The sequence below is a fragment of the Myotis brandtii genome, unplaced genomic scaffold (assembly GCF_000412655.1).
Source record: "Myotis brandtii unplaced genomic scaffold, ASM41265v1 scaffold297, whole genome shotgun sequence".
NCBI lineage: Eukaryota > Metazoa > Chordata > Mammalia > Chiroptera > Vespertilionidae > Myotis > Myotis brandtii.
In genome coordinates this window covers 331,686-349,328 of record NW_005361351.1, presented here as the reverse complement: position 1 = coordinate 349,328, position 17,643 = coordinate 331,686, and the positions used below count along the sequence as shown (strand labels likewise).

Here is a 17,643-nt window from a genome sequence, read left to right as displayed (position 1 = left end):
TAGGTATAATTCATTATCTTGGACCTAGTTTATTCTTCTGTTCCAACATGAACTCCAGTAAAATCCTTTCAAATATTTAAGTTCTACAATTCCAACGGCTCAACTGCCCCATTTTGGTGTTACCCAAAGATAAATTCTGCCATAGTCTCTACTCTTTTGATATTCAAAATTGAAGGTTCAGTGGAGTAGGGCTAGTTTAGAGGACTGACCTAAGGACAAAAAGATGCGTTCACGTTACCAGTCTAGAGTTCTTAGAGGACATTCATTAAGGAATGTGACCAGAAGAATGGACTAGTCATTCAGAGGCTGGGAAAGGAACTATGTGGATTAGGAGACAAGATCCTCTATTACGTAGGCTAGAGAGTGTGTGTATCTCTATTTACATTAGCACTGGGTTTTTCCTTGGGTTGTCTAAACTGGGCAGTTGGGATGAAATTAACATTAAGCTATTTTCTTTATACTATTTAGGGTGTGGAGAGAGTTCCTGGTCCATCAAGCTTTACATATACATGAAAATAGAGCGAGAGTTCTCGTTGTTCCTTGCTGTGCCTCCAGTGATGTACTTAGAAGCAGGTTGAACTCACTCATTGATACTCCAGAGCTGGCTTCGTTATGGGGTTGCAGTTGCCTGTTGTTCTGTGATGTGACTTCAGAGTTTTTCAAAACCCACGGTTATCACAGGAGATGCAGCTTAGGTGAGTGTTTAACTTCTTTGATTTTTCTTGTGCTTCATGACTGCTGTGGGCTGTTCTCAGCTTCTTACCACTCTAGCTTTCTAGAGTGTTCTTCTACTCTTCCTCCTGTAGTGATATAACGAAGTCATAGTTATCAGTGTAATACTGAACCAAGAAAAATGTGTTTCCAGTGGTTCTCAACCTTCCTAATGCTGCGACCCTTTAATACAGTTCCTCATGTTGTGGTGACCCCCAACCATAAAATTATTTTCATTGCTACTTCATAACTGTAATTTTGCTACTGTTATGAATCGTAATGTAAATATCTGATATGCAAGATGTATTTTCATTGTTCGCGACCCATAGGTTGAGAACCACTGAGTGGGTAGAACATTCAACTAAGCCCACATTGACCTGCTAACTTTAAATTCCACCCCAGGTTACTATTACCTTCCTACATGCTGAAATCTGATCTCAAGTCTTCTCTATCCCGCCAAGCCAAGACTGCCCCGTGGTTCTTACAGCATGAAAATTCAATCATTGTGCAGTGAGGCAATCTGAGAAAGAGCCCAAGGTAGCCCTTCCCTTTCCCTGTCAGTTCCAGGACTGGACAGTTGTAGGTGTGGAGGCTGAGCGTGTCCTAGGTAATGGACCAGAGGATGGGCTCTGCTTGGGGGTTAATCCCCAAGGGGGATACTACTCTAGATCCTCACTTTACATTTCATTCTCACTTTACATAGTGACTACCAGGTCCTACTGTCACACTCTAAAACCTGGACTCACCCCTGAGTCATCCCTCTTCCTTAACCTTCACTTAAAACCAGCTACCTTGACCTCCTTTATATATTTCTTGATTATTTTGCTCCTTTTTAACATACACCCACTGACCTAGTTCATGCTGTAATCATCTCCTGTGTGGATTTACTCCATTATAACATAACCAGACTGCCATCACTATCACTCATCTTACATCCAGCCTCTGTTGTAGCTGGACTATTCAAAGGGTTAATGCTACCATTTGTCCCATAAGTAAAGCTTCTGTGGAGCTCTCTGTTGCCCTCAGGATAGGGTCTAAACCCCTCAGTCTGGCCTGATCTTCATGACTTAGTCCATTTCCAGGGCATCATTGTCACCACTGCCCCATGCACTTTATGTTCAGAACTTCTTGGCTTCTCCCAAACATTATGATACTCCCTCTCACTGCTTTCCCTCTCCCCACACTCCCTCTGCCCAGCAGCTATCTCCTGCCTTTTAAAATCTGGCTTCAGGCTTCTTAGGCACCTTCAACTCTAAAAGCCTTCTTGGCACCCCCACATATGGTTAAGTGACCTTTTTCTTTGCTCCTATAACACCTTAATCTTAGGCTCCAACAAATCATATTAAATTCTCTATTTTTTCCCTTCTCTACTAGACTGTAAGCTCCTGAGAACAGAGGACATTTGTATTTATCTTCAGGCCCCTGACAAGTGCCTGACACATGGCAAATATTCATATATATATATGGGCAAAAGCAGGTTTACAGTTGTACTACACGAAACAAGGAGTTTTTTCTTATTTTATTATTTATATATTAATTATTATATTATTTGTTATTCTTATTATTATTGTGTATCCTTATTTATGATTTATCTTTTAGGTAATGATGGCTGATAATTTAACCTACTTTTGCCCACCCCAATATATTTTTATTGAATTTATTAGGGTAACATTGGTTAATAAAATTCAAATATTCTAGGAATAGTTTTTTTTTTAATATAACTGACATATAACATTGTGTGAGTTCAAGGTGTAAACATGTTGATTTGATATGTTTTATATATTGCAATATGAGTACTACTGTAGCATCAGCTAACACCTCTGTTGTATCACATAACAATCATTTTATTTTTATGGTAAGAATATATAAGATCTAGTCTCTTAGCAACTTTGAAGTATATAATGCAGTTTTGTTGATGATAAGCACAATGCTGTGCATTAGATTCCTAGAATTTATTCATCTACTAACTGGAAATTTGTACCCTTTGACCCACATCTACAGAAGAGATAGTCTATAAACTTTTTTTAATTGTGTGGAGGACAGTAGTTGCAGAAAAGGAATAATAATAGCAACTAACAGTGCTTAGTGATTTTCATGAGTGAAAACTCTTAGTTTCTAGCCAGCACTGTCCTATCTGAACTTTCTGTGATGATGGAAATATAAACGTGGCTAATGCAACTAATGAACTCAATTTTTAATTATATTTATTTTATTTAAGTTTAAACTTAAATATCCACATGTGACTAGTGGCTATCATATTAGACAAAACTGTGCTTATTTTCCCTAGTTTTTATTTAGCCCAGTTGGTTGCTTTCTACCTTGCTCAGAGCTTCATGAGGCAAGGCTTCAATTAAGTGGTGTGCTGGGAAATTTTTAATGTATATCCAACTAGCTCTCTGGAAAAGTTTGCTGATTTCCATGTGTAAATACTGCTACCATGCCTAATATCAGGCTACTAATGTGACATCATTGAATACAGAGTTGGAAAGAGATATTCACTAGCAAATAATTATATAATATTTTCTTGATATAGACACAACAGCCGTAAATAACTCTGAGAACAAAGGGAGGAGTAAAATGTAGTAAAATAATTAGGAAAGTGATTAGTTTTGAGTATTTAATTTTGTATTTAATGCAATTTATTTATAAGTTTGTATACTTTAATTTTTCACAATGGTTATGCTTTAAAACAGTTTGTAAAATTCCTGAAAATTTAAGTTTGGCTCTCAGGAGCCAGTGTAAGCCAGCTCTGGCTCATCACTCGTTCCTAGTAATTGCTGGCAGGTAAATAAGATCAAATGTAGGATTCTGTTTGGCCATAAGAGGGCATTATTAGATGAAATTTGACTTTAGGAAGGATTTTGGACTAGTCTCTGACAGAGGGGTCAGTTTGAGTCTCCTGGAAGATTGTAATTCTGGAGGAGCTGTGGGACTCATGATTTCACAACATAAATTCCAAAACCTTCACCACCCCCAAATAGCTTCACCCCTTCAGGTCTGAAGGCTTATTGTCTTTAAGTTACTGAAATGAAAAGATCCTTGAGAGATATTAAGTCTTATCACTGAAGGAAGGAGAGGATCTAACAAATATCTTCTGAGGGTCTTACTGGGGAGTTTATATTAGGATGGGGCCAGAGTGTACTCTGGTATATGGATAGGGATAGCCTGTATCTTTGAATAAGTGACATAATAGGTCTCTATAGCCTGCTGGCTAAAGGAAGGGAGAAGCAGGGTGTGTGTGTGTGTGTGTGTGTGTAAAATTATTTCACTCTCTTGATCCTCAATAATGTTAGGCTCATGCAGTGGTTCTCAAAGTTTGGTTCCTGGAACAGAAGTATCAATATCATCTGTGGATTTGTTAGAAATGTACATTTTCAGGCCCCATCCCAGACCTGCTGAATCAGAAACACTGGGTGTATAGCTGGAAGTCTGTATGAACAAAACCACCAGGAGATTCTGATGCCCATCAAATTTGAGAATCAGTGGCTTAGTGCAGAGTTGGAAAAAATGGATGTGAATGTATTTGATGCATCTGAGTTTTTAAAAGTATGTATTTCATAGTCACATGACGGTGTATGTTGTGTGATTCCATTTATATAAAATGTCCAGAATAGGTAAATCCACAGAGACAGAAAGTAGATTAGTGGTTGCCAGAGACCAGGGGAATTGAGAAGTTCAGGGTTTCTTTCTGGGGTGATGGAAATGTTCTAATGTAGAATTAGACAGTGGTGGTGTATCTCCAACATTGCTAAAACCACTGAGCTATGCACTTGAAAATCGTTAAAATAATTAATTTTATCTCAATTGAAAAGAAAAAAGTACTGATGTCGGGGGCCAACCCCCAAAGATTTTGGTTGGGACCCAAGCATTAGTATTTTAAAGAATATCTCCTGCCCTGGCTGGTGGGCTCAATCGGTTGGAGCATCATCTGATGCACCAAAAGGCGATAGGTTCCATTCCCAGTCAAGGCACATACCCAGGTTTTGAGTTTGATCCCTGGTCAGGGTTTGGACAGGAGGCAGTTGATTGATGTCTCTCACTTCTCTCTCTCTCTCTCTCTCTCTCTCTCTCTCTCTCTCTCTCTCTCCCTCAAATCAATTTACAAAAATAGCTCCTGGTTGTTTCAATCTGCAGCCAAGATTGAGAATCCAAGTTAGTAGAAAGAAGGCCACACATGGGTCATGTTCCTGGTCAAGGGGGCTCTGGTGTGAGTGTCTACAGGAGGTGGGGTGAGAGCTCAGGAGAGGAGAAGCTTAGGGGGACTTAGCTTCCTTCTAGCCAGGTGATGGGGCAGAAAGACCTTGGACTCTCCATTCAAGTTGCAGTTGGAGCTCTGCTGTGCAATCTAGTTTACATTACTTAATCTGTCCAAGATGTAGCTATGAGAAGGTTTCTGAGAAGACAGGTTGTGATAATGTTTATTGAAACTGGTATACAATAGGTGCTCAACAAATGTTAGTTTCCTTTGCTCTCCCAATTCCCTGTGGCTTTAATTTTGTGATTGACTCTTTGGGAGTGCGTACTTGGCCAATTCTCCCTCTACTGCTCTCCAAACTGCTGGTGGGTAGTAGGAAGATGGGGAGCACTGGGGACCTGGGTATCTCTGCCCTGAGGCTTTTCCTACTCTGGCTTCACAGATAGCTTGGGCAAGGGCTTCCTTAATAAGGGACTTACCGTCTCCGCTGCCAAGTGAGCACACTCAGAAGGAAAATACTGATCAGCAGGAGAATGCAGCCGGCCACTGCCAACAGAGAAGCAGATCAACACAGTATGTCCTGGGCTAAGTCACAGAGCAGGCTGAGAAAATCCCCCCATAAGCAAGGACATCCCCAAGAGGTGGGCTCTGCAGCTTCTGATTTCCCCTCGCAGAGTGCAGCTCCCTCCCCCAACAGGTTTCTTAGGGTGCTCTAAGACTGGGTGAGGTGGCATGGATGGAGAAGGGCATGCTGCCTTTCCTCAAAAGGCTTTCAGGTGAGATCAAACTGAAAGACCCTCTTTTCAGAAAGGTTCAGAGCCCAGGCTTCAGTTAAAGAGGCTGAAAGTGAGGCCTACGACAGGTAAAAGAAATATCAGAACATAAAGATAAATCATAAACACTTTAGCATCTTTTGAAAGTGTTCATATTTCCCAGTAGTACTGGAGTGAGCCATCTATCTACCTACCTATCTATCTTAAATGGGCCACAAAGCATGTTTTTCTTCTTTTATCCCCAGCTTTATTGACATACTAGAGGCCCGGTGCAAGAAATTTGTGCACTGGGGGAGGGGGTCCTCAACCTAGCCTGCGAGAGCCCTCAGGGGATGTCCTACTGATGTCCCGCAGTCTGGTCTCCCTCTGCAGGAAGCGACCGGGCTGATCAGGTGAAGGCACTGTCCCCATCACCCCGCCGCTGCTGCTGCCTCTGGCCTCACTCTGTGGGAGGCGACTAGGTGATCAGGGGAAGGAGCTGCTCCCATCACACTGCTGCTGCCGCCACTGCCAGCCCTCGAAGCCGCCGCAGCTTTGTCTGGAAGGAAGTCCGGAAGGCGTCCGGTCTATCAGGTCTAATTAGCATATTATCCTTTCATTAGTATAGATCAGTGGTTCTCAACTTTCCTAATACCCTTTAATACAGTTCCTCATGTTGTGGTGACCCCCAATTTCATTGTTACAAATTGAACATAATTAAAGCATAGTGATTAATCACAAAAACAATATGTAATTATATATGTGTTTTCCAATGGTCTTAGGCGACCCCTGTGAAAGGGTCATTCAACCCCCAAAGGGGTCGTAACCCACAGGTTGAGAACCGCTGGTATAGATAATTGACACTAGAGGTCCAGTGTACGAATTTGTGCATGGTTGGGGTCCAGCCAGCCTGCCCGATTAGGGCCTGATCAGGGCTGGGCTGGCTTGGGGGAGGGGCTGCGTGCAATTGGCCAGTGGGCCCTGCCCCCAATTGGGGTGGGGGAGCTATCAGGGGTGGGGCCGGCCATGGGGAGGGGCTGCGGTGGGGGCCCATCAGGGGTGGGGCTGGCTGGGGGCAGAGGCTGCAGGAGGTTGGCCAGCTGGCTCTGCCCCCTATTGGGGTGGGGGGGCGATCAGGGTCAGGGCTGGCAGGGGTAGGAGCTTCAGGCAGATGAGGTGGTGGGGGCCCATCAGGGGTGGGGCTGGCATAGGGGGAGGGGCCATGAGGGGTTGACCTGCTGGCCCTGCCCCCTATTGGGGTAGAGGGGAGCAATCAGGGGCGGGGCAAGCCAGGGGGAAACGGCTGCAGGCCGATCGGAGTGGGGTGGGCCAATTGGGGGCATGGCCAGCCTGGGGGAAGGGTCATGGGGGGGTTGGCTGGCCGCCCACCCTCGATCAGGGTGGGAGAGGCTGATCGGGCGGTTCGCTGGTTGCAGTGGGCGTCATAGCGACCGGTCATTCCAGTCATTACGGCGTTATGGTCGCTGGTTTTTTATATATAGATATACATGTGTGAGTTTAAGATGTACATGTTGATTTGATACATTTACATAGCGCCATATGATTACCACCATGGCATTGGTTAACACCTCCATCATGTCACATAATTACCATTTCTTTTTTGTGGTAAGAACATTTAAGATCTCCTCTCTTAGCAACTTTCAATTATATACAATACGGCATTGTTAACTACAACCACCATGCTGTGCATTCATCCCCAGAACTTCTCTTCTAACTGGAATTTGTGCTCTCTGACCACCATCTCCCTATTGGCCCCAGCACCAGCCTCTGATGATCTCCATCCTATTCTTTTTCTATGAGCTCATTTTAAATTTTATTTTTTTTCTTGCTGCAAAGCATGTTTTTTCCCTCCTACCAGGAAACAACTGTACTGTTTTAGGATTTTTTTTTTCTTTCCCTGGTTATATGTTCTCCCTCCCCCTTTGCTTCAACCCTCGCTTCCAGATGTGGAGTATTTTGTCATTTAGGATCCATTCAGGAGGAGCTGAATGAGGCTAGTTTGAGACTTCATTGTGATTTTAGGTTATGTTAATTTCTGCATTAGTATTTAACTCTTATAGACATATAGTGTAAATAGGGGCTCATGATAAACAACTAACCAACCCACCCACCCACCAAGCAACATGTCCCACAATTGCTGTCTGGTGTACATTTTGTTAATAATAGAAGTGACTCCTACCCACCTGCTATCTGATACTCAGTGGTAAATATGAACATCTCTGTGGTTGTAGACACTTCTGTAGGTTTCTGAAAATCTATGCAGAAGAGAGAGGAGAAGATGCTCTGTTTAGGCAATTATTGGATTGCACAGGCTGGAGAGTGCTAGGGTTCTCCCTGAGCTAGAACCTCAGAGACTGATGGAAGGGACATAAAGGACAAGGGGAGGCCGTGCACAAGCATTTCCTTCTTCTGCCTCAAGACACCACCCTCAGTATGGTATCGCCTCTTTCTGACACTTGTTTTCCAGCCTTTGAGGATTGGGAGGTCGGATGCGGATCTTGATCATCTTAACATCCATGGAGCAGCTCTGCCCTTGCTGGCGAGGCTGCTCCAGGCAAACTGTCTTCCCTCTCTCCCATTTGATATAATGGCTTTTATCTTCATAGAAACAGATTCTAGCCATACCTGTAGTAATACTTGTCGTGGTGAAGGGACAGGAAGCTTCACTCCCAGAAGGAATGTCCGTGATTGCTGGAAACTCTTCGTCACCTGGCGGAGAGAGTAAGCAATGCTTGTGGAACTGAAAGGGGAAGGGGCCTCACATCCAGCCCCACCCACCCACCTCAGTTGACTCTATACACACTAGCTAAGGTGTGAATCTCAGTGCTGGGCATGTTATCTGTGGGTGCCACGTCACATGGCTCTACATCAGAGTCACAGGGAGTGGCGTAAGAGGCCCCAGCAGAGCCCAGTGAGAGGGAATTCTAATTCTGACCTTGGTTTTCCATAGAACTTTGAGAAACTACTTTCTCTAAGCTTCTTACTCAGCCTGGTTTCCATCTGTGACTTGGAAACAGGTCATAACAATACCAATACCATTGAACTATCAAACAAAGTAGAAAGGCACAAAAGGGTAGCTTTTCTCCGTTATAGGTCCCCATTCAGCATGGGTGTTGTCATTTACCCAGGACACTGCCCCACCTTGTCATCCTTTTACAAAGGAAACCAGGGACATGCTATGACCAGCAGTATGGCTTACTGGAGACAAGCTATGGGAAAGAAACACAGAATTCTCAAGAATCCAAGAGGAAGTCATGGAATATGGAAAAGAGTGATAAGCAAAGAAACCTGTAACCCATTGTTAAATGTAACTGACTTTTAATACACACACACACACATTTATATATCATTCTCATCTGAGGATATGTTTTTATTGATTTTAGAGAGATAAGGAGGAAAGGGGAGAGACAGAGACAGAGACAGAGAGATATCAATGGGTTACCTCCTGTAGGTGTCCCGACAGGGGATCAAACCTGCAACCTTTTGGTGTATGGGACATACACCAACCAACTGAACCTCCTGGCTAGGACAATGTAAGTGACTTTAGATTGTAGAAATAGTAATATGATTTCAGAATGAAAATAGCAGAAGATCTCAACATACATTGGTTGTATTTATGGATGAATGAGTTCATGAGTGTGCATGCTAGTGTTTGAATAAGTCCCTTCTCTGCACATTTGCATTTTTATCAAAGCTCAGGTGGGAAGTATGCAAGGGGAAGTTGCCTGTCAATAGTGTAGCACTGTACAAATAATGGATTTACATTATCAGTAAATTAGAAAGGTGTGGGTTGCAGGTTGGACTTTCCCCTTTGAACGAGGGAGGGAGGAAGTCTTGGTAGCTTAGAGGAAGAAGTGGGATTTCAGGATCAGCTAAGAAAGGGGAAGCATTATCACCAGTGAGTGATCTGGGGGCTCTGGAACACTCCAAAGATCTTTTCTCTTCTTCCCTCTCCTGCTACTTATCTCCACTCAGGGTACAGGAGAACTTAAGTGATAGAGACCTATGAGTTTCTCTAGTGTTTTTTATAGAATGAGAAAAAATAGAGGCCCAAGGAGATTAACTTGTCCAAGGTTACATAGCTGGTGGGTCAGGAATTCCACCCTGGTCGGCCTGATGGAAAAAGCAATCTAGTGAACTCAGGAAGGTGCCACCATACCTAGAAACTGATCGTTCTCACTCTCACTTGTGCACTTGAGCTGGGGCTGTGTCCATCTCGTCTTCCCACAGATCATTTTGCAGGTGCTTGTGGCAGGACCTTTCTGTTTGGCCCTGAATCCCTGGGCACACTCATAGTGAACTGTCTGGCCCACCACGAAATGATAAGTTCTCTTTGAAGCTTCATGTTCCCATCGTGGAGGCTCCCTGCAATGACCTGGAAGAGGGAAAGGAAATTCCAAAAGCAAGTTGGGGAGAGCACTGTGAGTTCAAGTTTCCCCTTCCTAGAGACCAGACCTTGGTTCTTATTTTTTTTGTTTGTTCATTTATTTTCTTTCATTTAACCAGTATGTACTGAGAATGTCTATGTATCAGGACTTGGCTAAGTACTTTGTGGGAAGGCACAGAGACTCAGTCACTCCTGCAGAAGGGGTCAGTCAATTGGGTAAGAAAGACATGTGAAGGCAGAATGTGCTGAGTATTATAGTTAAGGAACAGACGCTCACTATGGGAACACAGAGGCATGAGTAATTACTTCTGATGATAGTGAGAGCTTTGGTAAGTGCACAGGACTGGGAAGGATGATCTCAGCTGAGGGATAAGAGCAGGCTTAACCCAATTTGGGTCACTGAAAAGTGAAGACCAACCACCCCTTATCTCCACTGCTGATTGAGGAAGCTACATCCTCAGGTTGCAGCTGATGGTCACCTTGGGACCATGGTAGAAGGACTGGGGACAAAGCCAAAGCCTGAAGGAGAGAGCAGCTGAGAGAATCTCAGAGAATTGGAGCCTGATCTCTGATCAAGCCATACCTGAAGCTTGCCCAGCATTAGCCCAATGAAGGCTTCTGGAAATTCCCTGTGTTCAGTAACTTTCCACTCCCAAACTAAAACCCAAGCCTGACTGACCTTTAACCCTAAAGATCATGTCCTGCTATGATATAATCTCAGAATTTTTCACTCCATCCCCAATCTGGACATATGGAACCATATGTACCCTCTATTCTTCAGACATGGGAAGCTACACATATTCTCTGACCTTCCAGACCTTCCACAGCCTGAATACCCAATATAAGCTCTACAAATACTCTATGTAACCTTCGGCCCCACCTGGAAGCTTAGTGGTTCTGTCCTGAGCAGTTTGCTCTAACACCTGGCAAATCATGACTGAACTTATGTTTTAGTCTCAAAAATTTCTTTTACAGTCAGTGATATCCATAACTGTCTGAACTTGTTTTTAATTGGGTTTGCTTCTTTTAAATAAAAACATACTAATTAAGACAATATGTGAAATGTCCATTAGCTAAAACCAGCTGGTTATCTCTTGAGTAAGGACAACAAACATTGACTTTTTGAGAAACCTTTCAATAATTGTGGAGGATATTATGGGAGAAGTAGAGAAAAAACAACAACTAAACTTGCTTTGAAATACCATTCAAGTACAAAGTTGTGTGTGTGTGTGTGTGTGTGTGTGTGTGTGTGTGTGTGTGTATACATGGATAAAAGCCTCACATTGCAACAATGCCCCTGGATTATTCTTTGAAAAAAAAAATAATGGAAGATGCAAATAAATTCGAACTAGTCTAAAATAAGTAATCAGTAGAAAGATTTCTAGTCTAATTCGGGAGACCCAAGGTCTTATTCCTAAAATATGTGAGTTTAGCCAAGTCTTTTACCTTCTCAATGTCTCAATTTCTTCAGTAAATTGAAGTAATACTCCTCCTCCCTCACTCACTGGGTTGTGAGGTTCAAGTGAGATTTTATACAATATGTTCAAATTCTTTATAATCTTATACAATCAGCATGGGACCATAGGTTTCTGTAAGGTCAGCTGGTCCCCCAAAAGTTCAGGCTTTCCTAATGGGCTCTATTTCCTCCTGACTTCGTGACTTGACTTTAATCAACATTATTCATCTCGGAAAGTTGCAGCAGCAACTGGGTAGCTATGGTGCTCACTAATCCATAGCCCATTAGCCAGGAGGTATTTGTCTGCAGCTTCACGACTCACCAGTATGGCCCAGCACATTTCACACACACACACACACACACACACACACACACACACACACACTCCTCCCAAGAAACATCTTGAAGTAAATTGCTTTGCGGGCAGTTCATTGTCTTCTATTTAGGGGGAAAAAACAAAGTATTTCCTTTAGAGAAGGAGCTATTGTCTGCTCATATTTATATCTTCTGTTGGCAGTGCCTGGTACCCTTAGTCCCAACACGTGCTTTTTGAATCGAATCCAATTGAATTGAATTGAATTGAATTATATTCAGCCAGCTCTCAAACCAGGAAGAACTCCCAAGGCCAGGTTGGCTTCTGTGAGAGTGACTTGAAATGCTGAGCCAAGAGCCTGCAAATGCTATTGTTGACATGATATCCTTAGAGGAGAGGACAATGGGACAGACTTTCTTCCTTTGGGGATCACATCATATACCTGCAAGAGAAGGGCTGGCTCCTAGGACTCAGACAACAGTTGTTCAGATTCACCTCTTACCTGGGTTAACTTGGTCTGTGGGCTGTGTTTGGCTTTGCATTTCTGTGGTTTTTCTTTCCTTCTGTTCTTCAGGTTTAGGAGTAGCTTGTTTTTGTGTGTTCCTGAGGGCTAGAGAATATGAATGGAATGAAGCAAACAACTTCACAAATGTTTGTAATAGTAAGCATGCTTCATGTATTCACTTACTCAGAAAGGGTCTTTCTAGTGCTTGCAGTGCACCAGGAAATATCAAAGTGCTGCGGTTACAAAGATGTGCTACACATGAGCCCTGCCCTTGGGGTGCTTTTAGTGGGCCCTGCTCATGTCAAGCCCAGAACAGCACTGGCCTGTCAGTATTCATGTGTGTAATGACAATGGCCTTCAGCATAGACATAACAAAATTTGCCATATCAATCATTTTAAGTGTACAGTCCAGTGGCGTTCAGTATATTCACATTGCTGTGAACTAAAATTGTTTTTTAATTGTTCGATAATTATTAGTGTAATGTCTGTTTCCTTCCTGACCCTGAAATACAAGTTTCTTGAGTACTGGGTATCCTGCATGCCTAGACCAGTACTTAGACCTAGAAGACACTCCTTAAATATTTGTTTAATATATGAATATTCCAGAAACCAGTAAAATTAGTTCCTGTGTAGTTCAGACTGAACAATTTTTGTCTGTGGGGCCAAGTGAACAAAATCTGAAGCTCTGTCTCACTCTTTGCTATGATCTTCTCTTCCCCTTGGCAGTTACAAAAGGAAACACTTACAATTCATTTTGCACTGACATTGGTTTTCCCAGGCAGAGTAGCCAGCGTTTCCTGTACAATTCATAAAGATCGTCTTGCTGCTTCTGCGGAATCCTTTCTTGCAGTCACAGTTTATCAAGGTGCCCATTTCGTAAGAGATGACTTTGAATGTGGCGTGTCTGAGATTTGGTGGGCTGGGATAACAAAACTCTGAGAAGGAAAAGAAGCATATTACCAGTTAAACATTCACACATTTAACCATGCAGTGATTTAATCACACATATCTGTGTTTTATTTAAAGGATTTATATATACCCCACTTTTTCCTAGAAAGAAACTAAGTCTGTTGCCATTGTTCTTTAGAAACTTTTGTATGAGAGACAGTTCAAAATTTAATTTCAACCAAATTAAAACATAAACTACAATATATTTTAAAGTAAATGAATAGAAATGAATGAAGTTTTATTCTGAAAATGCCTCATGCTGAGCAAGTAGAGAGAGGAAGATCAAGGAATATGAGGAAAGCCATGTAAATTTATTTATTTATTTATTTATTTATTCATTTATTTATTTATGGCCATGTAAATTTAATTAAAAAACAAAATGTGTGTGAGAGAAAAGAACCTTTCAGGATTGTCCAACTTTCTGTAATTAATGATTCTGCACCACTGGAAAAAAAATAGAAATTTAAAATGCTTCCCTCAATGTCTGGCTAGTAGGAAGTGTGTGTTTCTCACCCTCCTACCCATCTGTGAGTTTTCCAAATTCCTTTTTATACTGTAAAGACCTGCCCCTCACTCAGCTCAAAAAATGGACCCTGATTTCCTACTAAAGACCCTTGATGTAGTGGTCAAACACTCAACTATAAAGGGGGAAAGATATTGGTCTAATCAGAAAGATGCAACAAGTTCCCCTTTTAAGAAACTAGATTTTTAGGAAGAAGCCACACACTGGATAAAAGAAGTGGATAAGAAGGATCACAGGAAAAAGGAAAAGGTGAGAAAGCTGGGGCCCCTACCACAGCCAGCCTCTCCACCCACCAGAAAGGCAGCGAATCCGGGCTGGTTGCTGCAGTAGTTGCTAGTAGAGGATGATCTGCCGATTGCTTATTAATAACTTGGATTGTAGTGAAGGTTCCCTGTGCCCGCACACTCTGCTCACCAGCATCTTGTCATCCTAGATATCATCCCCCATCTAAGACTTACGATACTCTTATTGCCCCCAAGAACAGAAGGTGGGAAGAAGGTGGACAGCTTGCCCCACCTCTAACCAAGAAATGACTAAATAAAAGCAATCTCACTGGCTCAGTGGGCCAGAAGTTATAGAGGAACATGTATCATAAGCACTCAGTACATTCTGGTAATCATAATAATCCCCACAATAAAGCAAGAAAGGGGAGAAAGGTGATTTTCTAAATTCTAGCTCTACCAGTTAACTAGTTGTATAACTTTATTATTTTTACTTACCTATGATGTGGCTTCCTTTTCCATAAAGTGGGTATTATCATAATTATTTTGCTAATTTGTTTTAAAGATTACTTGATGTAACATATAACATATTAAGGTAACTTACAGAGCACTGGGCACATAATAGGCATAGATAGATGCTAGTTCTGCTTTTTTCCTCTGTCCAGAAAAAAGAGTGGTAATTCATATAGAGATTGGACTAAAGTTTATTTTATCCCTTAACTCCTGCAAAAGGGCATTTCTCTCTACAGCCCATATCATCAGTATCACTCACTGGCACTTATCAGACATCAATAACAACCAACTTTTTAGGTATTAGAAGGTAAATCTGGTTGTTAAAACAAGATAGGCATAATAATCAGAACAACCAATGGAGGTACATGGCAAGCATGTCTGCCCCCCCCCCATTTTTTTAAATTCATCCTCACTCAAGGATATGTTTTATTGATTTTAGAGAGAGATAAACATCGAAGTAAGAGAGAAACATTGATTGGTTGTTTCCCATACACGCCCTGACCAGGAATCAAACCTGCAACCCTTTGGTGCATAAGCTGCTGCTCTAACTAACTAAGCCACTTGGCCAGGGCAAGGATGTTCCTTTTAACCACCATTTTCCAACATTGTACTAGAAGTCCTAGCTAATGCAACAGAAAAGGAAATGGAATAAAGGGTATACAGATTGGGTAGAAAGAATAAAATTGCCTGTGTTTGCAGTTGTCATGACTGACTATGTAGAAAATCTGAAAGAACAGACAAGAAAAAACCCTCTTCATACTAATAAGTGATTATAACAGAGTTACAGAATACAAAGCTAGCCCTAGCCCAGTGGTCGGCAAACTCATTAGTCAACAGGGCCAAATATCAACAGTACAACGATTGAAATTTCTTTTGAGAGCCAAATTTTTTAAACTTAAACTATATAGGTAGGTACGTTGTTATTAACTTAATTAGGGTACTCCTAAGCTGGCCTTTGCTAAAAACGTCCTCAATCTGATTGAGGTACGTTTGCTGAGGTCTACCCCTTCCAACTCTCCCATCCACATTCGTCTTGTATATTTGTTTCCTCTATCTCCTTTCCGAAAACTGACTTCTGCGCATGGGCCACGAAGTTTCAATCACACTGTATGTGCACGCCCGCACATGGTATTTTGTGGAAGAGCCACACTCAAGGGGCCAAAGAGCTGCATGTGGCTCGCGAGCCCCAGTTTGCTGACCACAGCCCTAGCGGATTTGGCTCAGTGGAGAGAGGTCGGCCTGCAGATCGAAGGGTTCCAGATTCAATTCCGGTGAAGGGCACATACCTCGATTGCAGGCTCCTCCCCAGCCCAGGCTTTGGTTGGGGCTCGTGCAGGAGGCAACCAATCAATGTGTTTCTCTCATATCAATATTTCTCTGTCTTTCCCCTCTCTCTTAACACTCTCTCTAAAAATCAATGGAAAAATATCCTCGGGTGAGGATTTTTAAAAAAGAATACAAAAATAATATATAAAAGTCAATTGCTTGGCTATATAGCAGCAATGAACAAGTGAAATTGAAATTAAAAACACAATAGCATTTACATTAGCACCCAAAAAATAAAGTACTTGGATATAAATTTAACAACATATTTATGAGATCTATATAAGGAAAACTATAAAACTCTGATGAAAAAAATCAAATAACTAAATAAATGGAGAGATATTCCATGTTCATGGATAGGATGATTCAATATTGTCAATATGTCAGTTCTTCCCAATTTGATCTATAGAATCAATGCAATCCCAGTAAAAATTCCAGCTAGTTATCTTGTGGATGTCAACAAACTGATTCCAAAGTTTATATGGAGAAGCAAAAGGCCCAGAATAGCTAACACAATATTGAAGAATAAAGTTGGAGGACTGACACTACCTGACTTCAAGACTTACTATAAAGCTGCAGTAATCAAGATAGTGTGGTATTGGTGAAAGAATGGACAAGCTAGATCAACAGAATACTGCATACCCAAAAATACATTTTGTTACATATCTAAATATTTAGACACTAGATCTATACATTGTAGATATAAAAATAAAAGTTAAAAACTATTATGCTGGTAAAAGAAAATAAAGGAAAAATAGCTCTTCAAGCTAGTTATAGGCAGAGAGTTCCTAGAGATGAGAAGAAAACACTGACCATAAAAGGAGAGGAAATTAAAAGCTTCTACTTATCCTAAGATGAGTAGAAAATGGAAAAAATAAATGATAGAGATAGACTTGGAGAAAATATTTGCAACTTACATATCTGAGAAAAAGACTCGTGTCCACATTATAAAAAGAACTACAAATCAATAAAAAAAAAAAAGGCAAATAACCCTATAAATACATGGGCAAACACCTGAAGGGTCACTTCTCCAAAGAAAGTACATGACGATCAATAAGCACTAGAAAGAGCACTCAACATCACTAGACATAAAGAAAAAGCAAATTGGAGCCCACCATGAAATAGTCCATTAGAAGGGGTAAAATGCGTAAAAGAGTGACACTACCAAATGCTAGAGTGGAAGTAAAGCTACTGGAACTCTTTTTTTTTTTTTTTAAAGTTTTTAGTTTTATTGATTTTTAGAGAGAGAGGAAGGGAGAAGAAGAATAGAGAAACAGAAACATCAATGAGAGAGAAACATCATTGATCGGCTGCCTCTTGCATGCCCCCTACTGGGAATTGAGCCTGCAATCCAGGCATATGCCTGACTGGGAATCAAATCGGTGACCTCTTGGTTCCTGTGTTGATGCTCAACCACTGAGCCTCACCAACCGGGCAAAGTTTTAAATTTTTATGAAGTCCAATGGATCTATGTTTTCATGTCTCAGAATACATTGTCACGTATAAGAATACATTGCCAAATCTAAGGTCATGAAGCTTTACGTCTGTTTTAAGAGTTTTATAGTTTTAGCCATTATGTTGAAGTCACTGATTTATTTCCATTTGTTTGTATAGATGCTATGAGATAGGGGTCCAACTTCACCCTTTTGCATGTGGATCTCCAGTTGTCCCAGCACAACTTCTTTTTTTTTTAATTAAATCTTTATTGTTCAGATTATTACATTAGTTACTCTTTTTTCCCACCATAACTCCCCTCCACCCAGTTCCCACCCCAC

At 41.5% G+C, this 17,643-nt stretch overlaps 1 protein-coding gene across 1 annotated transcript in view; it reads right to left on the bottom strand.

The window, feature by feature from the left end:
- Positions 1-694: 694 nt before the first annotated feature.
- Positions 695-17,643, bottom strand: part of IL2RA (interleukin 2 receptor, alpha) — a 48,804-nt gene continuing 31,855 nt past the window's right edge. Inside the window, exons 2-8 of the mRNA XM_005869493.2 lie at positions 13,087-13,275; positions 12,338-12,445; positions 9,839-10,054; positions 8,305-8,388; positions 7,863-7,934; positions 5,386-5,452; positions 695-800 (exon numbers count right to left, since the gene is read on the bottom strand). Coding sequence (XP_005869555.1) covers positions 776-800; positions 5,386-5,452; positions 7,863-7,934; positions 8,305-8,388; positions 9,839-10,054; positions 12,338-12,445; positions 13,087-13,275 — 761 coding nt within the window. The 3' untranslated portion in view covers positions 695-775. The remainder of the gene's footprint in view (positions 801-5,385; positions 5,453-7,862; positions 7,935-8,304; positions 8,389-9,838; positions 10,055-12,337; positions 12,446-13,086; positions 13,276-17,643) is intronic.